This window comes from Saccopteryx bilineata, chromosome 1, assembly GCF_036850765.1.
Source record: "Saccopteryx bilineata isolate mSacBil1 chromosome 1, mSacBil1_pri_phased_curated, whole genome shotgun sequence".
Lineage (NCBI taxonomy): Eukaryota > Metazoa > Chordata > Mammalia > Chiroptera > Emballonuridae > Saccopteryx > Saccopteryx bilineata.
The window spans coordinates 365,869,370-365,891,773 of NC_089490.1; the positions used below are offsets into that span (position 1 = coordinate 365,869,370).

The window sequence follows — 22,404 nt, forward strand, 5'->3', positions numbered from 1 at the left end:
AGAATAATGATAATAATAAATTTAACAATTTTATTGTATTATAGTATTTATCATGAGAAAAGTCAGCACTTTGTTAGATTTCTAGACACATTATGATTTGGTATTACTTTTAGAGAATAAAAGAGTCATAATTTTTTCAGTTCTTTTCCAATTTAACTTGTAAAGGTCTTAATCTGGTTCAGCTTGGCATCAGGTACATAAGGAATAATCACAAAGACCGTGTTAGTGCTGGGCTAGAAAAACTGCCGTCTTCCGGAGACTGAGTAGGAGAGCGCCACCGCACCACTGGAGCTCCCCGAGGGCAGGGACCAAGGCAGGGATCCTATCTTCATAGCTGTCCGTGGAGCTGAACTGAACTTAGATGCCAGCTCCTTCAGTATAGACCTTAAAGGGACATGGGGAGTGCAGGTGGGGTTCTCTTGCTCAGTCCTCCTCTGGCCTAAGCTGTATGGAACTCATCTATTTTATTTTGCATGAAGAAAACAGAACCCGATGGTGGAAGTGACTTGCCGACGATCGCAGAAGTGGAGAGGAGCAAATGATTTAATAGTTAACATTTGTTGATTCCTTCTTAGATGTCAAACATTAGCTGGGGGTGGGAGAACTTGACAGGTTAGGGCATGAAGGTGAGGAGGACACCTAACCTGGGCGACCAATGTCTTGACCTACAGCTTAAACTTCACGCGGTAGCAGGCTGAGGGCGGGGCCTCCAGCTTGAAGTTCCCCACCAGCCCCACGGGTGGCAAGAAAGTCCTGCCCCTCAGTCGGGGACTGATCAGGGATTGGCTCTCCCAGGGCCGACTGATGGCACCGGCGCGAGCCGCGGCTGTGGCGGAGGCGGGGCCGCGAGCAGGAAGTGGGATACAGGCGGCTGGAGGCGGGCTGGCGAGCGGACCGCACTCACCCCTCGGTGGAGTCGCCGCCGCCGCCACTGGGCAGATGGAGGGGCCGGGTCTGGGCTCGCAGGTGAGTGCGGCCGGCGCTGCCTGGCCTGCGGGCCTGGACAGAGGCGGCGGCTGCGGGGAGACGAGAGCGTGGGTTGAGGACACTCCCAGAGGGACCTCCGGGGGCGGAGGGGCCTGGCCCGGGCAGGGGGAGGCCTGGAAACGCCGAGAATGATGCTGGGAGTTCTCTCTGAGGCGACCGGGAAGAGGAGGCCTGGACAGAGGATCGGGTGCCTTCGCCAACCCTCCAGCCTCCTTCTGCGGGCCAGGGCCACCCCTGGGACCGGCACCCCTGGGACCGGCACCCCTGGGACCGGCACCCCTGGGACCGGCACCCCTGTGCCGGGCGAGGACCGCTGTGGGTCCTGGGAGGGGAGGATGGCGGTTCCTGGGAGTGGTGTCAGGTGACACACCTGAGTTGGACCAGCCCGTTTTGACCTTGGCCTGGAGTCTGCGGGTCTGATGATCTCTTTTTTGGCCGTGACGCCTGGGCACCCGCCTTCGCCCCACCCTGCCCTGTTTTAGCTCTTGTGCCCACATCCTTGCTCACTCCTTGAGAGAATTCAGGATGTTCAGGCTGGAGAAACGGGGGAGGGAAAGGAGGTACGGTGACAGCTAAATCCCAAAGGACTCTGTTCTGTGGGGGAGGTATTACCAGAAGCCTGATGTAGTTCCAGAGAACAGGACACGCTGGTGGGGGAAGTTACATGTTAGCTCCAAGAGAACACGATTTTGTCCTTTTTATTTGTTTTTAATGGCCCCTTCCTAATGCCTAGGGTGGCACGTTGTAGCTGTTCATTTAATATTTGTTGACGAAATGAAGACTCTCCAGATTCAGCCAATAAGTGTTTAGTATGTGCCAGGTGCTTATATCCATTATTCCAGGTTTGGAACAGCCTTAAGATGACATTATTTCTACAGATGAGAAAACTGAAGCTTGTCTCCACTGGAGTGGTTTTCGTAGTGGATTTTCTGTCACTAGTGGGATTCAAGCAGTTTGAGACAATTGGAACACTTGGCCAAAAAATATAAATAAATAAAAGAAGTCTTTCCAATCTTGAGAGTGTTTCTCAGGCTCCCCTCTTCCCTTCCTTCTTTCAACGGCCTGATGTAGCTTTAAGTGGGAACCAGACATGTGGGGAGTTGTCAAGGTATTCTTATTAGGTGTTCTTGGATTTGGACGGGGAAAAGAAGTTTGCAAGCTGACTGGATTTTACAAAAGGGTGTAGAATCTTCACATGGGAACTGTGTCTCATTTTTTCCCTCAGTGTTTCAAGAAAAAGTTGCTAAGAGGAACTCTCCTGTCTTAATTACTGCCACTTGGTTACAAAAGCCTTTAAGTGCTTCAAGGTCACTCCCTGAAGCTGAAGGGAAGTGAACCCAACCCCCCAGTTCCATGGCAGAAGGAGACGGAGAGTGATTCAGAGGTTGAAATTAATGGGGCAAGGTAGAGACATCATTGTTGTTAATAATAATTGCCGTGAAGTTTTTCAATAATAGTGTAAAGATTTTACTTATATGTGGTGCTCTACAGTTTGCAAAATATTTCCCCATTCTTGATCCCCACTGCAACCTTGTGAGGTGGGGAGGAATTATTATTTTGTTTTCAGAAATTAGACCTGTGGCTCAAAAATTAAAGTCACTTGTTAAAAAGTCTAATAACTGCTAAGTAACAGAGCCTACTACGTATTAGGCATTGTCAGAGGTATTGGAGGTAAATCAGTGAACAAAGCAGACGAAAGCATTCCTGCTCTGTTTGAATTTGGTTCTCTTGGTTCCAAATTCAGAGCTGATGGGTTTTTGCCAGAATTTGCCAATACAGGCATACCTTGCCTTGTTGTGCTTCGCAGATATACTGAATACATACAAATTGAAGGTAGGACTCTCCACCAACAAAAAGATTATGATTGATTGAAGGCTCAGATGATGGTTAGCATTTGTTAGCAATAAAGAATTTTTAAATTAAGGCATGTACATTGTCTTTTTTAGACATAATGCTATCGCACACTTAACAGACTACAGTATAGTGTAAACATAACTTTTTATATGCACTGGAAACCAAAAAGTTTGTGTGACTCGCTTTACTGAGGTACTGCTTAGTTTATTGTGGTGGACTGGACTTGAACCCCCAGAATCTCTAAGGTATACCTGTACCATGGGGCCCTCAGTTTCCTCTCTGACCTCATTTTTTATTACTTTCTTGCTTGCTCAATCAATGCCAGCCATACTGGCCTCAAGGCCTTTGTACTTACTGTTTGCTCTTTCTGGAATATTCTTTCCTTATATACATACCCATATGGCTTATTTCCCCACCTCTTTAAGGTCATGACAGAAATGTCAATTTACTGTGGCAAGCCCTCCCTATTATCAGAATTACCAGCAACAGTCCCTGTTTTCCCTCTCTGTTTTATATTCTCAGCATTTAATTCCATTTAACATACTTCTTTGTCTTGTTTGTTGTCTCTTTCCTCCACTGAATTGAGTGCTATGGGGACGGTGATGTTTATCTGTTGTGTTCTGTGCTGTGTGCCTAGCACTGGTGGATACTCTGTAAATAATTGTCCAATGAAACTGAACTCTGGTACTTCTGTTAATTTCTTGAGAAAAATTTAAAGGTTATCTGTCAGATCTGTCTCTCTTTTTGTTTTATTTGATAACCTTACAGAACAGTGACCCTCATCAGAGTTTAAATATGGTTTTGTAGATTTTGGTTTTCTCTTTAAATTAATGCCCATTGTAACTTTAAAAGTATTTATTTATAATTTAGAAAAATAATGTGGTTCATGATATCATGAGAAATATATGATCTCTTATGTGTAAAGATGCTCCTGTTGTCTATTGCTATGTAACAAGTCACCCTAAAACATAGTGGTGTAAACCAGCTATTGCCAGGCTCAGGAATTTGGACAGGGCATAGCAGGGATGGTTTGTTTTTGCTCCACTGTATCTGGGGCCTCTGCTATAGAAAGACTCGTAAACTGGGATGACTCCATACCTGGGGCTGGTATCACCTGGTGTTGTCTTCAATCACATGTCTGGCAGTTGATGCTGACACAGCAGGGACACCTACATGTGGCCTGGGCCTCTGCACAGCATGCTGGCTGGGTTCCAAGAGTGTGCATCTCGAGATAGGAGGAAGCTGCCAGTTTCTAGGGACTGGGCCTGCAAACCAGCAGAGCATCACTTCTGTAGCATTTAGTAGTGAAGCATCACAGAGCTCCAATTTGAGAGGAAAGATATAGACCCTCTCCTCTTGATGGAGAAGTATTAAAGAAGTTCAGGGCTTTGTTATAAAAAAATCACCACAGATATATTCGTAGCTTTCGTGTATAATTTTTTATAATATCTTGTTATCCCCTGTGGAGTATTCAGCTAGCTACATGTCTCTTTCTTGGTATCCTTTTATTTTTATCTTGTCTGTTGTGTTCACTGCCATATCCCTTTGTCTAGAGCAGTGCCTGGTACTTAATAGGCATTCAGTCAATCCCTGCTGAATGCATGAATGGATTTTAGTAGGAATTATGTCATATTCATCTGTTATCCCTAGTTACTTAGTACTGTGATTGGTTTGTAGTAGGCATTCTTTACATTTCCCTGAATGAGTGATTAATGAAAACTCTGGAGTTTGCTGGCATCCTGAGAACTTGCTTAGTCTATTCTTTGACCTTAATACTGTAGTCCGCCATGTAGCAGTTAAGCCTCCAAAAAAGGATGTTTGTGCGTGAAGTCTCTACCACTGCACATGTCATTAGTGATTGTTGTAGCAATTCCTCTTAGAACCATGCAGCATGGAGGTGGAAGGAAATTTATAGCTATATTGACCTGTTCCTTCCATTTTACAAATATAGAAACTGAAGCCAAAAATAGGGCATGTAATTAGCCACCATCATACAGCCAACATGAAATCTAAGACGTTGGTCTTGCTCTCAAGGAGTTTACATTTCAATGTGGTAAAAATGAAACAACTATAGAATGCCATAACAGTATTTTTTTGATAACTAGAGAGTAATTTCTAAGGATATAGTATCATGACATAAACATTGCTTTAATCTTTGTGATGGGAATGTATGGTTGTTTTTCTTAAACATCTGTATGGGACTGTCCCCAGTCAAAGCTAACTTCCCCGCACGCAGGTCATCTCCTTTCTCACTTGTATGTAGCTCTTATGGAAAATTTTGGGAAGGAGTAAATCTGGAGCAAAGGAGATAACTTAGAGCTATAGTCTCTAAACTTTTTTGATTATGCACTCCTATCAATAAAGCAATTTTGAACTTGCACCCTTAGTGTAAAACCCTACTATAATGTGAAAAGTAGGATCCAAAATTTTCATCTTTGTATACTATCACGCATTATGAGCGGAGTGGAATGATGAATGGAGCCTGCAGTGTCAACTGGCTGGGAGCTCAGGGCTCTGGTGGCAGTCCAAGCAGTCCAGGTACTAACTGCAGTTTATTGTCACTTTTGAGCAACAGCTAACGCTGACTTATGCATTGTTGAGGATGATTCTCTGTTGTGTGGTTGGCTGGACCTTAAGCACCCCTCTGTTTGATGTATGTGAGGACTGGGGACAGGGGTCATTCACCAAGTTCATATTGTCATGGGGCATGTTAATGTAAAGTTTGACAATATATTCATTAATTAATAGCTCAATATATACTCATGGTAAGGTTTTGAATTAAAATAGTAAATACAGGGGGTCCTCAGGTTACAACACAGTTCCGTTCCATGACAGTGACAACCCAAATTTCGGAGTAAGTCGAAACACACCCTAGCCTAAGTCACTTACCTATCCTAACACAGTTGTAAAATCATCATCTAGAACATAAAAAACACACCTAAGCCACAGAAAAAGGAAAAGGACATAAATATACTTTACTGTATACTGTACTGTAGTAACAGAAAAAAAGACAAAAAGTGAGTGTAAAAAGAAATTCCTTACATCTTTTCCTGTGATTGGCTTGCACACTGGAAGGGGCTTTGCAAGGCGGGAGAGAGTGACCTGTTGGAAGGCTGATGACTTCTTCTCTTCCAAAGTCTTTCTATAGCATTGCAAGGCATCCATAACAGCTCTGTAGACCTTACTGAATCTGTCATCGGTGGGGTCCCCATCCTCTACCAAAGAAAAACCTTCTGCCAAACCCTTGGCAGTAGTAAATCTTTTGGGTTCTGGGGCTTTTAATCTTCACTCATAGGCAGCGTTACTGTATATTCTTCTGCCATGTGCAACCAAACTATTGTACAATAGTTCACCCACATAGTCCTTAAGTATGACACTAATGGCATAAGCTGAAACACTCCTGTCTCAATATTTTTAAGTTTTTATGGGAATGAGCATCATGAACTTGAAATGTCGTATGTTGAGACTCATAACCCGAGGATCCCCTGTTGTATAAATTTGCTTCAAATCAACCTCTTTGATAATTTTGAGTGTTTTTAGAGAGGAGCTGGCTTTTTGTTAGAGTAGATTAGATTGTCTTTGTTTTCACTTCGGGCGACTAATGAAGAGCATCTGCTATGAGAAGTGTCAGTTTGCCATATTCTTGTTTGTGTGTACTCATGCTGTTATTATTGTCTCAGTCCACGGCTTCTTTGTGGTTTAACTCACTTGCTCGTTTGGGGGAGGGTAACTTAGTTAAAATTAGATGATAGAACTTGAAAATTACTTAATCTGATGTATACTGCAAGATGCTGAAGGCGCGCCCTGCTGTCAGCCCCTCTGGGTGTGGGCCTTTTACGCTTCCCCAGGTTACCGTGCGTACAGACTGCTTGATAAAGTGAGGCTGTCAGTGCTAAAATTAGGAAAGCTTAAAAAAGCCAAATTTATAATTTTTTGTGTGGCTTTTCCATAAAAAAAGAAAAAGCCAAAGGCATTGTAATAGAATAGAAGTTTAACATTATTTCTCATCATCTAATGGGTCACTGCTCATACAGCCTCGAGAGCACTTGCCTCACTTTGGAGAACATGGACTCTGAAAGTAGGCTTTGAGTTTATATAATTATTTTAAGTTTTATTCTGATCTGGATTTAAGCTTAAATAAATGACCTGAACAGAAGGTACCTCCTGTTCTCTAGTCTTTACCGCCCATTTTTGCCATTTAATTGCATATTGCCTTCTGCTGTCACTTGACTGTCTCTGACGTAGCTGCCCTGTCAGACTTAAACTCTTGGAGGATAGATACTCATGTCTTTTGTGCCCTTAGCATGACGCTTTGTGCATCATAAATACATAGTAATTAATAGCTGAATAAATAAATACTCTTAATTGTGCGTATTCTTTACATTGAAATGTGTAATCCTCCCTAACTTTCTACATGAAAATGAAGCTGATGACCTTATTGCCTTAAGGCATTATTAGAGGGAACAAATTTGCACCTATGGAAAGAATCAATTTTCTGTGATGAAAAAGCTGTGTGTATATATATATAAACAAAGGGTTACCTGAACTGTGGTGGCGCAGTGTATAAAGTGTTGACCTGGAATGCTGAGGTTGCCAGTTTGAAACCCCGGGTTTGCCAAGTCAAGGCACATAGGAGAAGCAACTACTAGGAGTTGATTCTTCCTGCTCTTCCTGCCCTCTCCAAATCAATAAATATATTTTTTTAAATGGCTTAGCCTGACCAGGTGGTCACTCATTGGATAGAGTGTTGGCCTGGGACATTGAGGACCCAGGTTCGAAACCCTGAGGTCTCTGGCTTGAGCCCAAGGTTACTGGCTTGGCTGGAGCCCCTGGTCAAGGCACATGAGAAAGCAATCAATGAACAACTAAGATACCACACCGAAGAATTGATGCTTCTCATCTCCATCCCTTCCTGCCTGCCTGTCCCTCTCTGTCCCTCTCTCACTTAAAAAAAAAAGGGGTTAATTTTCCTAACCCTTTCCTACAAAATGGAAACAGATACATAATCCACTAGAAGAACAGTAGACTGAAAAGGCAGTTCACCAAAGAGAAAATATGAGAGCCAGTCAACATAACAAACAAACTTAGATTTAGCAAGTAGGGTCATGCAAATGAAAAACAAGATATTTTTGACCATCGGATTGACAAGATTATAAAAAAGACTGATAATATTCAGTTATGGGGAGATTTATAAGGAAAAGGACCACGTGTATGTGCTTTTGGGAGTGTGAATTGGGGAAGGTAATTGGTCAGTATCTATTTATATGTAAAATGAATATATTTTTTGACCCAACAGTCCTACTTTGGGAAATCAATTCTATTATACAATATGTTAATTATAGAATTTTTTCTAGAAGTGAAGACTAAAATCAACCTACATCTCTTTCTTAAAAACAGAGAAATGGTTGAATAAATTATGCTAAATCTGTGCAATGGGATAATAGTCAACTTTTACTGACCAGCAAAACTGTACATGGTACATTATTAGGTGAGATGAGCAAGTTGATGTACACGATTCCATTGTTTTTCTTTTTAAAATAAATATAAGAAGAAAATGATAAAAACCTAGGTGTTTATATACTATATAATGTTATATATGTTAGAGTACATACATAATGAGGCAGGATACACCAAACTGTTAATAATAGTATGTCTGGCGATGTAAGATTGAAATGGAAAGTCTTTTTTAACCTTTTATTCACTTTTGTATTGATAGATTTTAAAATGACTGTTAATCATATTATGCTGTTTAAAATGAGGTTATATGAAAAGTAGACTGATTTCTCTGTCAATTTTAGCTACATCTGCTATTTATTGATACTCCAGAAATTCTGAGTATAGTTCAACTCTTATTTTTTACCCCTTGTCATTTTCCAATTGGATATTATTATAATTACTATCATGATGAAAAGAATCCTAAAGTAATATTCTTATTTATGTGTGTGTGTTTTTTTTAACAGGGACAGAGAGCCAGACAGAGGGATAGAAAGGGACAGACAGACAGGAACAGAGAGAGATGAGAAGCATCAATCATCAGTTTTTCGTTGCGACACTGTAGTTGCTCATTGATTGCCTTCTCATATGTGCCATGACCGCGGGCCTTCAGCAGACCGAGTAGCCCCCAGCTCGAGCCAGTGACCCTGGGTCCATGCTAGTGAGCTTTTTGCTCAAGCCAGATGAGCCCGCGCTCAAGCTGACAACCCCGGGGTTTTGAACCTGGGTCCTTCCTCATCCCAGTTTGACGCTCTATCCACTGCGCCACTGCCTGGTCAGGCCTTATTTAAGTTTTAATTTAACAACCTATATGTTTAGTTTTCGCTATGTGTGAGTGTGTTTTGTGTGTATGTGTGTAAAATTAGAGTGTCAAGTGCTAAGGTTGAATTTACCAGGTAAGTCAGGATGCCTTTTCAAAAGAGCAGTTGCAGTTCTGATTCTGGGTAAAATGGAGTTAGCAGCGCACTCCACCCTGTTTATTGCACTGAATGCAAGTAGCAGCTATGTAAAAATTCTGAAAAGTAAATTGTAGCAGGTAAATTCAGAGAAAAGACCAGAATTCAAAACCCCACTGAATCAGAAGCTAATTTACCTTTTTTTCCCATCTGTATCCCCTTCCTTCCCCTTCTTTCCTCTTCTCCCTTGACTTGGACCCTGGACTTGGTCCCTGGAATGAGCAGCAGTGCATAACGAGAGCGCTCCAGGAGAAGCTCTCTAGGTCAAGTTCAAAGAGCAGGAAAGGCCTTGCAGCCCAAGCACCTGAAACTCAGAGGGAGAACTTCCTCTCTGAACAGAGGAGTTGTAGTTCCAAGACAGTTGTTCTTAGAAGTAACATCAAAAGCATGATCAATAAAAGGAAAAAAAATTGATAAATTGGACTTCATCAAAATTAAAATGTTTTGCTCTATAAAAAAGACTTTTAAGAAATTGGAAGATAAGCTGCTGGAGATAATATTTGCAAACCACATACTGACATAAAACTGTTGTCTAGAATATATACTGTGAAGAACTCTTAAAAACTTTAAGAAAACAAATAGCCCAATTAAAAAATGAGTAAGAGACTTTAAAAATTCACCAGAAAGATATACAGATGGCAAATAGGTACAGGAAAAGATGCTCAACCTCATTAGCCTCTGGAGGTATGCAATGCAAATGAAGACCATGATGAGATACTGCTACATATCTGTACTACCTACCATACTAAGTGCCTGAGAGGATGCAGAGCAGTAAACTCTCCTGTTGCTAGTGGCAATGCCAAGTGGTACAGCCACTCTGGAAAATAGTTTGGCAATTTTTTATAAACTTAACGTATACTTACCAGATGGCCAAGCAATCTCCCTCTTAGAGAAACAAAAACATATTCACACAAAAGCTTGTACATGAATGTTTATAGCAGGTCTGTTTATGATTGCTGAAAGCTGGAAGCAACCCAGTTGGTTGTTTGAATGGATAAACTGTGATACAATCTTGCCATGGAGTACTATACAGTAGGGAAGGAACTATTAATAATATGCAGCAACTTGATTGAGTTTCAGAAGCATTATGCTGAGTGAAAGAAGCCAGTCTTAGAAGATTGTGTTCTTTATAATTCCATTGGATGACGTTCTGGGAAAGATACACCTAGTGATGAATGACTGTCAGTGGTTGCCAGGAGGTATGGAGGAGGCTGTGACTATAAAGGAGTATCACAAGAGAGTTTTTTGAGGTTTTGGAACTGGTTTTTATCCTGTCTGGTGGTGGTTGCACAACTCTGTACATGTGTTAAAATTTCTAGAACTATATACCAAAAAGTTTTTTACTGTAAGGTAACTTTAAAAGAAAAAGCATTTGTGTTTTCTAATAACCTGTTGAGGAGTAGTGAGCTTATTTTGGTAAAATTATCATTTCTTCTTTTTCTTTTTGATATTTTTCTGAGGTGAGAAGCAGAGAGGCACAGAGACAGACTCCCGCATGCGCCCAGCCGGGATCCACCCGGCAAGCCCACTAGGAGGTGATGCTCTGCCCATCTGGGGTGTTGCTCCGTTGCAACTGGAGCCATTCTAGCACCTGAGGCAGAGGCCATGGAGCCATTCTCAGCACCTGGGCCAACTTTGTTCCAGTGGAGCTGTGGCTGTAGGAGGGGAAGAGAGAGACAGAGAGGAAGGAGAGGGGGAAAGGTGAAGAAGCAGATGGTCGCTTCTCTGTGCCCTGGCTGGAAATAATCGAACCCAGGACTTCCGCAGGCCGGGCTGATGCTCTACCACCAGTGAGCCAACCAGCCAGGGCTAAAACTATCATTTCTTAAACTCCCCCCCCCTTTTTTTTTGAGCTCCTGCAGAATTGACTTAAGCACATTACATCAGATATTTTCAGTTTTCTATTCTTAATGTGTTTGCATCCTTTGAGATTTTTTTTTAAAATTAAACAGTGGAAGTTCAGAGATATAGGTCTGGTGCATGAGATGGGTGAAAGCTAGTTAACAACTTTATGATAAAAAGCAAGACCAGATTATAAAATAAGCCAGTTTTGATTTCTAGGAATGGTTTGCTTGATAGTTAATGTGACTTTCCCCCTGAATGCAACTGAAAATGCAGGATACAGTATAAAATAATTTTAAATATTTCAAAATAATTTTTTTTTTTTCATTTTTCTGAAGCTGGAAACAGGGAGAGACAGTCCGACAGACTCCCGCATGCGCCCGACTGGGATCCACCCGGCACGCCCACCAGGGGCAACTGCTCTGCCCACCAGGGGGCGATGCTCTGCCCATCCTGGGCATCGCCATGTTGCGACCAGAGCCACTCTAGCGCCTGAGGCAGAGGCCACAGAGCCATCCCCAGCGCCCGGGCCATCTTTGCTCCAATGGAGCCTTGGCTGCGGGAGGGGAAGAGAGAGACAGAGAGGAAAGCGTGGCGGAGGGGTGGAGAAGCAAATGGGCGCTTCTCCTGTGTGCCCTGGCCGGGAATCGAACCCGGGTCCTCTGCACGCTAGGCCGACGCTCTACCGCTGAGCCAACCGGCCAGGGCTTCAAAATAATTTTTGATGTCACTGTAAATTTTTCAAAAAATTCCTTAGGTTCTATGTATATACTTATTTGACAGCAAATAAAAATTGATTTGCTTCATTTCTAATCTGTATGCATTTTATTTCTTTTCCTTACTTTACTACTCTGTCTAGGACTTTAGTACATTGTTGATTAGAAGTGGTGGCAGTGAGCATCACTGCTTTTTTTCAATCTTTAAAGTATTCATTCTTTTACTATTAAATGTGTGGTAGATGTAGATGCCTTATAAATTCTCTTCATCAAGTTGAAAAAGTGCCCTTCTTTTCCTTGTGTGCCAAGAATTTTTATCATAGATGAGTATTGAATTTTGTTAAATGACTTATTCTACTGAAGTAAGATTTTTTTTTTTAATTTAAACAATTAAATTTAACAGGGTGATATTGGTCAATCAGAGTACATAGATTTAGAGAAAACATCTCCACATCCTTTGGACAGTTGATGATGTTGTATACCCATCACCCAAAGTCAAATCATCTTCTGTCACCCTGTATTTTGTTTCTCTTTAAGCCCCTCCTCTTCCCCCTACCCTCCTCCCTCTCCACCCTTCCCTTCCCCCTGGTAACCACTGCACCCCTGTCTTTGTCCATGAGACTCAATTTTGTGTCTCACCTATGTATGGAATCATACAGTTCTTAGCTGTCTCAGATTTATGAAGTAAGAATTTTTTCCCTTTATTCTGTTACTATGATAAATTGCATTTATTTATTTTGAAACATTGCTTGATTTTACTATCAATATATATTATCCTTTTATCTATTACTGAATATGATTTGCTATTATTTTGTTTAGGCTCTTTACATATGTTTATGAGGGCTATTAGGTCTATAGTTTTCTTTACCCGTAATATGTGTTGGTTTTAGTATTGGAATAATGCTGCCTCCTAAAATGAGCTGGAAGGTATTCCTTCGATTTCCGAAGGAGTTGGTATCATTTCTTCCTTAAGTGTTGTTACCAAGTTTGCCAGTTAAAATTTATGTGGGCCTGGAGCTTTTTTGTGTTTTTAATGGGAAGTTGTAAAATTCCATTTTTTTAATGGAGTGCTGCTTATATGTCTTTTGAGGTATTTGTGCATTTCATATAAGTTGTTGAATTTAGCCTAACCTGAGGTGGCACAGTGGATAGAACATTGACCTGGGGTGCTGAGGTCGCCAGTTCAAAACCACGGGCTTGCCTGATCAAGGCACATACGGGAATTGTTGATGCCTCCTTCTCCTCCCCCTCCCCCTGCCCCTTTCTCTTTCTCTCTCTCTCAAAAAGAAAAAAAAGTTGTTGAATTTATTGATATAAAGATTTCACAGTATTGCATTATTTTTATACACATTCTTTAATAAGTGTCTAGAATCTTATAGATTGATGTTGCCTTTTTTAAACCTGGTATTTATCATTGATGTCTTCTTTTTTCTTGGTCATTCTGTCTAGAGTTTTACCAATTTTATTGATTTATTCTTTCTCCAAAAACAGCTTTTGGTTTCAGTGATTTTTCTGCATTGTTTTTCTTTTGTAGTTCATGTAATTTTTTCTAGCATTATTTTTTTTTTCACTTTTTTTTTTTTTTTAATCTTCTGAAGCTGGAAATGGGAAGAGACAGTCAGACAGACTCCCGCATGCGCCCGACCGGGATCCACCCGGCATGCCCACCAGGGGCGATGCTCTGCCCACCAGGGGGCGATGCTCTGCCCCTCCGGGGCGTCGCTCTGCCGCGACCAGAGCCACTCTAGCGCCTGGGGCAGAGGCCAAGGAGCCATCCCCAGCGCCCGGGCCATCTTTGCTCCAATGGAGCCTTGGCTGTGGGAGGGGAAGAGAGAGACAGAGAGGAAGGAGGGGGGTGGGAGTGGAGAAGCAAATGGGCGCTTCTCCCATGTGCCCTGGCCGGGAATCGAACCCAGGTCCCCCGCACACCAGGCTGACGCTCTACCACTGAGCCAACCGGCCAGGGCCACTAGCATTATTGTTTCCTTCATTTTGTCACTTTGGGTTTAGTTTTCTTTCTCTGGATTCTTAAAGTGAAAGCTTAGATAATTTATTTTAAACTCTTTTTTTTTTTTTCGTGTTGTAAGCATTTAAAGCTAAAAATTCACTCTAAACACTGCTTAGGCAGCATCCTGCACATTTAGACATGTTTAATGTTCATTCAGTTTAAAATATTTTCTAGTTTTTTTTATAGTTTTATTTAGACAATTTTAACGGGGTGACATTGGTTAACTAGAGCACATAGATTTAGAGAAAACATCTCTAGATCATTTTGACATTTGATTATGTTGTATACCCATCACCCAAAATCAAATCGTCCTCTGTCACCCTTCATTTGGTTTTCTTTATGTCCCTCCCTTTAATTTTTTTTTTTTGTTTTCTTTTCTCCTATGACCTGTGTTATTTAGAATTGTGTTGCTTAGTTTCCAAATATTTGGGAATTTCTTACATATCCTTTGGTTATTGCTTTCTGATTTAATTACAATGTGGTCAGAGAACATACTCTGTGTGAATTCAATCTATTTAAGTTTGTTTTATGGCCCAATATGTCGTCTGTATATGAAAAAATCTTTTGTTGGTGGAGTCTTATAAAAATGTCAGTTATATCAAGTTGATAGATGGTGTTCTTTAAGTCTCTCCTTTTCTGATTCCTACCATTTTCTCTATCCAATATGGTTTCCTCTTTGCTTGTTCTATCAGTTAATGAAAGAAGTGTTGAAATATACAGCTATAATTGTGAATCTTTCTGTTTTTCTTTTTAGGTCCATCAGTTTTTGCTTCTTGAATTTTTTTTAATTGAATTTATTGGGGTAGCACTGGTTAACAAAATTATACAAGTTTCAGGTGCCCAATTCAACAACACCTCATCTGCACACTGTATTGTGTGTTCACCCTCCAACTGAGTCTTCATCCATCACCATTTATTCCCCCTACTGTCCTCCATTCCCCCATCACCATACTATTGTCCATGTTCATCAGTTTTTTTTCTCCTTTTTTGCTCAATCCTGTTATACCCCTTACTCACCCTCCTCCCTAACAGGCGTCAGCGTGCTCTCTATGAGTCTGTCTCTATTTTGCTTGTTAGATCATTTTGTTTATTAGATTCCACATATGAGTGAAATTATAGCTACTACATTCCTTATGCTCAAAATTTTTACATAGAATACTTTTTTCTATCCTTTTACTTTTAACATATGATATTTATATTTAAAGTGAGTTTATTATAGACAGCATGTAGTTTTTAAACGAATCTAACAATCTTTGTCTTTCATTTTTTTAAAGACCATGTACAGGTATAAAGATATCATCTTGTATGTTTTTCTTTTTCTTTTCTGTTCTTTGTTCATTTTTCCTACTTTTTCTTTTTATATGCCTATTTTATCTCTGCTATTAGCCTATTGCTTATGCTTCTTTATTTATTTAGAAGTTGCTGTTGGGTTAACATTATATGCTTTAGCTTAGCACTGTCTATCTGCAAATACTATTATAGCATCTCTTACAACAGTATGCTTCATTTTCTCTACTATCATCAGGAAATTTGAAAATGAGAAAAAGTCTGTTATGTTTACCCACATAATTATGCATATTTATCCATGTAGTCTGGCACTCTTTATTCCTTTGTTTTGATTCAGATTTCTGTATGCTGTTACTTTCCTTTACCTCGAAGGACTGACTTCTTTTATCATTCCTTGTAGTATAAATTTGTTAAGTTCTTTGAAATTATTGTATTTCCGTCTTCTGGCTTTACTCTTCCTATCGAGAAGTCTGTCCTAATCTTTGTTCCTTGAACATAATATGTGTTTTTCCTTAGACTGCTATTATCTCTGTATTTTTGTTTTTAAGTTATGTGATCATGATATGCTTTGGTATAAGAATTTGAGGTTTATCCTGCTTGGTATTTTTAATTTCTAGGAGTTACGAGTTTATAGTTTTCATCAAATTTGTAAGATTTTTGGCTATTGTTTAATCAGTCACTTCCTTGTCTCCTGGGACTCAAGTTATACATATTCAAGAACTTGATTCACTGAGGGTTATCTTTAGGCCGTGTCTGCCACAGCTACCAAAGCAGAGGCCTGGATGACTGGTGACCTTGCAGTAGATAGAGAGTTGACCCTGAGAGCTGAGGTTGCTGATGAAAAACCCAAAGTGCCCTGTTCAAAACCTGAGGTCTCTGGCTTGAGATTGGGTTGCCAGCTTGAGTGCAGGGTGGCAGGCTTGAGCATGGGGTCATCAACATGATCCCAAGGTCACTGGTCTGATCCCCGGACAAGGCGCGTAAGAGAAGCAATCAATGCACAACTAAGTGGAACAATGAGTTGATGCTTCTCTCTTTCACTCCCTCTCTCTCTCCTTTCCTGTGTCTTTCACCCTTCCTCTCTCTCTCTCTCTCAAAAAAAAAAAAATCAAAGTAGAGTCCTGGCAACCTTTATATCAATAGCCATGCCCTTCCACCTACTATAAGTACACTGCTCACAAAAATTAGGGGATATTTTATCGCTTCATATGAAAATCGCTTCATATATGAAGATTTATCTGTGCCTTTGTAGATGACCTTTTTTATGATAAAACATACATATAATTTGGAGTTTTCTGATATTAAGCATCTAGTCCTAGTGAAGAGAATTAAGTTGGAAATCTTTCCTTCGATACAACTCTAAGACTCAAAAAATTTCTAACTTAATAACATAGCCATTGTTGGTAGTAGCACTTTTTTGTTAAGTGGTTGAATGTGACATTAATTCTCTTACTGTGCTTTTTCAAATCACTCCCACTCTCCAGTGCAGGAATGACAGCCATGGCCCCCACCCTCCAGGACTTTGTCGACATGGAGTCTGTGCACATGAAAACAAAGAACTTGCCAAGGCAAAAGAAGCTCTTCCTCTTATAGAGGACTCTAGTAACTGTGACATTGTAAAAGCTACTCAGTAAGTCTTCTCAGTTTTTTGTTTTAGCCTTATGTTCTGTTGAATTATAATAATGCAAGTGCATTCATGCCTCTCCAGTGTAAACCCAACTCACTTCCTAGTCTAGTGCCAGGATGTCCGTCATACCAGCATTAGAGCACTTACCACAGAGCACCATAGCTGTTTGTCGCCAGTCTCATGAAATTGTGAGCAGCTGCTTAGAAAAGCATATCTCTTTCATCTTTGTAGCCCCTCTGCTTTTGCACAGTTCCCTCTTATATTAGGTGCCCAGGAAATACTTCTTGAGTCAATGAATGATTTTAAGTGACACTAAAACTAGATTTTGAGTTTGAAACACAAATCTGAGTCTTTTATACTACAACCTAAATATGTAGGTGGGATGGAAAAATCTCAATTCACACATTTATGAATATTTTAAATACTATTTATTGAGTTCTATGTACCTATTGTGCTGAGTGCTCTAGAAAAAAGTAAGTGAAGTAGAAATAGGTTTTCTGACCCCTTGAAACATATAGTGGATTGTTCTGCTTGCACCAAAGTGAAAATAAGTTTTGAAAATTTTCCCTCAGGATCTCCAAATGTGGGTATTTGTGTTAAATCATTTCCAATATTCTTACCCTCGTGAGTCTCATTGATTATTAACATCCACCCACCTCTTGCCATTGAATATATTTTGAAATATTTTAACTATTGAGTTTTATTGATTTGTAATTCATTTTCTTAATAATCAAATATAAATCTGATCATCAGAGCTTCTAATCAGTGTGAAAGGAACTGTTACCACACTAATTTGATACTATTTTTGTCAAAAGCAAGGGGTCAGGAACTTTTTTGGCTGAGAGAGCCATGAATGCCACATATTTTAAAATGTAATTCTGTGAGAGCCATACAACAACCTGTGTATGTTATGCATTATCCAATAAAAATTTGTTGTTGGCTTGGAGGATAGCTGTGATTGGCTCCAGCTACCCGCAACCATGAACATGAGCGGTAGGAAATGAATGGATTGTAATACATGAGAATGTTTTATATTTTTAACATTATTTTTTTAATTAAAGATTTGTATGTGAGCCAGATGCAGCCATCAAAAGAGCCACATCTGGCTCGTGAGCCATAGGTTCCTGACCCCTGAGTTAGCCTGTTGGACCTTAATATAGACTGATGTATTATTTATGTTAATTAAAAAATAATTGACAGTGATTTGGATATTCTGATTATTAACTTATATGATTTCTAGAGGCCCTGGGAACCACACTTTAGGTGAATATTATTTGATATTGTTTATATTATTATGTTTATATGAAGGTCAGCATGTTCTTAAGGTAAATACTTGCTTTAATTAGAATGGAAATGTTTAAATGTTTCTCTGCTACTGCTAAAGTTCTATAAGATAAATGTGAACAATTAGGCTACACTCACAGGAAATTAAAAGCTCACATTTTATATCTTTTTCTAAAATTTCCTTTGAGGTCTTAGACCTTAAATGGTATGGGAAGATCTTTAGGTAGATTTGGAAAGGCAAAATCCAGGATATGTATGTGTGTTTGTATATATTTTCTAAACCACAAAAATTTGCATTAGGGTGTACTCTTATATTTCTCACATAAAGAGAATATTTCTTTTCCAGTAGAATGTTAAAGTTGAAATGTAAAAGATGAAAAATATAAATATATATATCATTATCAACAACTTATTAATATTTTCATTTAGCATTGTCAGATGGTTATACATTTCTTAAAAATGCCATAAAGATAGACAGCTAGGGACACATACACATTTTGGTGAGGCAGAAATGATTATGATTTTATAGTATGGGAAACAGGTGTATGATTTGGTTTGATTTTGACCCTTGAGGGCCTATTGAAACTTTCAGATCTCTAAATAGGCATAAGTCTCAAAGAAAGTGCTAATTGGTCAATTGGGACTTAATAGTTCCTATTGAAAATAAATATTGCTAATGAATTATTTTAAAGGTTATAACATTAAAAAGATATTTCTCTCCTGTTTCTCATTCTGATAGTTAACTAAATAAATAACTCTCTTAAATATTCCTCAACTCCATCCCTCTTTTCCCTTCCTATTGCCTCTCTCCCTCTAGGCTCTCATTGCTTCTCACCTATATTTATTGCTAGAGCTTCTAACCTGGTATCTCAGTCTGCCCCCCCACCCCCTTCAAAGTAGTTTTCCACATTGCCACTAATTGATCTTTCTTAAAGCTCAGCCTTAATGCTTCCCTCTTTAAAACTTCCAGTGGGTACCCTCTCTCTGAGTGATAGATGAAGTATGAACTTCAAAGCATAGCAGAGAAGGCCCGTGCAGTTTTTTCCTATTTCTTCTAGCCTCATCTCTTGCGATTCTTTCTTTTGCTTTATCCTTCCTCAGTTAAATTGCTTATATTTCTCTGAACTCCTGTGCAGGTTCACATCTCTGATTTTTGTACATGCTGTTCCCTCTGCCTGAAATGCCCTCCCTTCAGTATACAAACATAGTTCATGTACCCTGTTACATCCCCTTGAGGACATCTGAGCACTTCTTCCTTTGCTATACCTTATATACTATGTTTATATTTTATTGTTGAATTTATCTCATTCCAAGTTTTAGTCTCTCCCTAATTTTGAGGTCATTGCATGGGGTTGGTTTGATTCAGGATAGGATTATAGTCAGGAATCAGCACCATACATTTCTGGCACATAGTGGAGGATTAAATGAAATTTATTGAAGGAGGGCAAATGTGAATGTTAAAGTTTATTTTAGAAAATCAAGTTCTATTCTAATGGATTAATCTGATCAGTTAGTAAATATGCTTTACTTTTGTTGTTTGGCTTTATAATATGGCCTCTTTGTCTATATCTTTGTTAATATATTTCTATGTTGACTAAAAGATTGGATAAAGACATGGCAAAAGGAAGGGATTTGATATTTGAAATAATTTTAATGGTATAAATTATGTCCTTTATTTTTTTATTTGAGATATGGGATTTTTGAACGATGTAAAGAGTTGGTGGAAGCCGGATATGATGTCAGGCAACCAGACAAAGAAAATGTGTCCCTCCTTCACTGGGCTGCCATTAACAACAGGCTGGATCTTGTAAGGTAAGATGGGGTATATGTTTAGTAACTGTATATTTATGATTCTAGATCTCCTTCACTTGTCTTTTCCTCACCACAGCCACCGTGTTTCCCCATGTAGAAGACAATCCCATGTGTAAGGCACACCTTAATTTAGGGGCCCGAAATTTGAAAAAAATGTATTACATAATGTTATTGAACTCAAGTTCTATTCATCATAAAATTCATACAACTCCTCATCACTGTCAAAACTCCCATCTATTAGCTTGTCCTCACCTGTGTCTGATGACGAATCACTGTCTTCAACAATGAGTGCAAAAACAAGCGCAAAAAAGTGGGAAATGCAAGTAAAAAAATCTACAACCACTTTATAAGATGCACCCAGTTTTTAGGCCCCAAATTTTTCGGGGGGGAAAATGCGTCTTATACATGGGGAAATACAGTTTGAATGTTGGACTATCTGTAGTCCTTTATTGAAAATTAATCCCTGAAACTTTGTGCTGCACACATCAGTTACCAGAGCGACACAAAGGACCTTGGACATCAACCAGCCCAGGAGTGTCATTGGCCCAAAAGGAAAGAGATAAAGCCTCTGGGCCCATCATAAAGATAAAGTCCAGGCAATGAAATTGAATGTTTTTTGAAAAGAAAAAGGTTAAGATAAACTTTCTCAGGATAGAACAGAAAGTTTCATGTAGGTTAGAAGAAACATCGAAATATCTTACATTGTAGTAATGCCAGGAGGACTGGGTGGGTAGGGGATAATTTAACCTTTTTTAAAAATACTAAATATGAAATATGTATTTAAGTAGGCATGTGTCAGATGTAGAGAATATTTTTTCATAAAGCTCTAGTGCTCACTCATTGTTTTTTGTTTCTTTTATATCTTAGCATGTAAAATGTATGTATGTGAATGTATGTATTATTTGTATCATACATAGTTTAAGTCCTTGAGGTTTAAGAAAATAAAACTATACTAAAATTTAAAATAAACACTCAGACAGGCAAACCCCTTTTTGATTATATGATATATGAAGCACAACTTTGAAATAAACTAATTATTGTAAACCACAGAAGAAAATAAATACCTTATTAGCAGGGGTAGTCAACCTTTTATACCTACCACTTTTGTATCTCTGATAGTACTAAAATTTTCTAACCGCCCATCGGTTTCACAGTAATGGTGATTTATAAAGTAGGGAAGTAACTTTACTTTATAAAATTTATAAAGCAGAGTTACAGCAAGTTAAAAGCATATAATAATAATTACTTACCAAGTATTCTGTTGGATTTTCGCTAAGTTTGGCAGAATAAATCTTTATAAAACAACTTACCATAGTTAAATCTATCTTTTTATTTATACTTTGGTTGCTCCGGTACCGTCCATGAAAGCTGGAACGCCCACTAATGCGTGGTAGGGACCAGGTTGACTACCACTGCCTTATATAAAGTCATTCATACAGTGTATCATATCTGTCCCCGCCAAAAATAGAGAGCAAAACACTCAAATTATCTGGCTTTTCTGGAAGGATTTCAAATTAATTTTTAATTCTTTTAGAATTCATTCCCATATGATAAGCCTAATTTTAAACTATACTGTATAAATGGACATAATTTCACCTTTTTTCTTGCAAGTTAAGTAGAGTGTGTGATCCTAAACCTTTTGAATATAAACCATTTTAAGAGTGTTGTGGTAATTAGAATATGCAGAGTAATTATCATGTGCTTGGTATGTGAGTTGTAGTAAAATGCTCATGATAGCAGTAGTTGTTACTTATATGCTATGAATATTTCACTAGGGGTCTGTTCGATGGTGTTGTACGAATCTTCAGACTTCTGTAAATCTGAGTGTTTGTAGGGAGTGTTTTTATTATAGTTTCTGTTTTCTAATACATTTATTAAGAAAAGTTAATGTGTTTTTTTTCTCAGCATGAATTTTAAGTTTTAAATCTAATTTTTATCTATGTTTTTAAATAGGTTTTATATTTCAAAAGGTGCTGTGGTAGATCAGTTGGGTGGAGACTTAAATTCAACTCCTCTTCACTGGGCCATCAGGTAAAGGTTTCCTGTAGTGCTGAGATTGCTATTCAGGGTCAAGTGACTTGTTTATTTTTTGAACGTTAATGATTAGCATTTCCCAATAGAATTTTCTGTGAGATAGAAATGTTTTATTCTATGCTATTTAATGTGGTAGCCACTAGCAATATGTGAAATGAGACTAATGTAACTAAGGACTTGAATTTTAAATTGTATTTAATTTTAACTTACTTGAACTTAAATAGCTACGTATGGCTAATAACCCCCATATTGGAAACTGCAGTTACAGACCATTTGAAAGACGTTTTCTTCCCCCTTCATGGAAAAAATTAAAATACATAAATAAATAAATACAGCTTTAAAGAGTTTCCAAAGACAAGTGTTTTGTGTTTAAATTAAGACTCTACTATGGTGTTCAAACTGATATGTCTTATACTTTAAATAAATCTTTTATATTTGATCAAATGGATAAAATATAGTTCAGTGAACTATAAATTCAATCAGTTCTTTTCTCTGGTTCGTAGT

General features: G+C 38.9%; 1 protein-coding gene across 2 annotated transcripts in view; it reads left to right on the plus strand.

Moving 5' to 3' along the window:
• Positions 1-824: 824 nt before the first annotated feature.
• Positions 825-22,404, plus strand: part of ZDHHC13 (zinc finger DHHC-type palmitoyltransferase 13) — a 54,206-nt gene continuing 32,626 nt past the window's right edge. The window contains exons 1-4 of one of the 2 annotated variants that reach the window (XM_066251112.1): positions 825-966; positions 16,628-16,773; positions 19,744-19,866; positions 21,820-21,897. In XM_066251112.1, coding sequence (XP_066107209.1) covers positions 940-966; positions 16,628-16,773; positions 19,744-19,866; positions 21,820-21,897 — 374 coding nt within the window. In that variant the 5' untranslated portion in view covers positions 825-939. The remainder of the gene's footprint in view (positions 967-16,627; positions 16,774-19,743; positions 19,867-21,819; positions 21,898-22,404) is intronic. The other variant, XM_066251113.1, reaches the window with a different exon arrangement.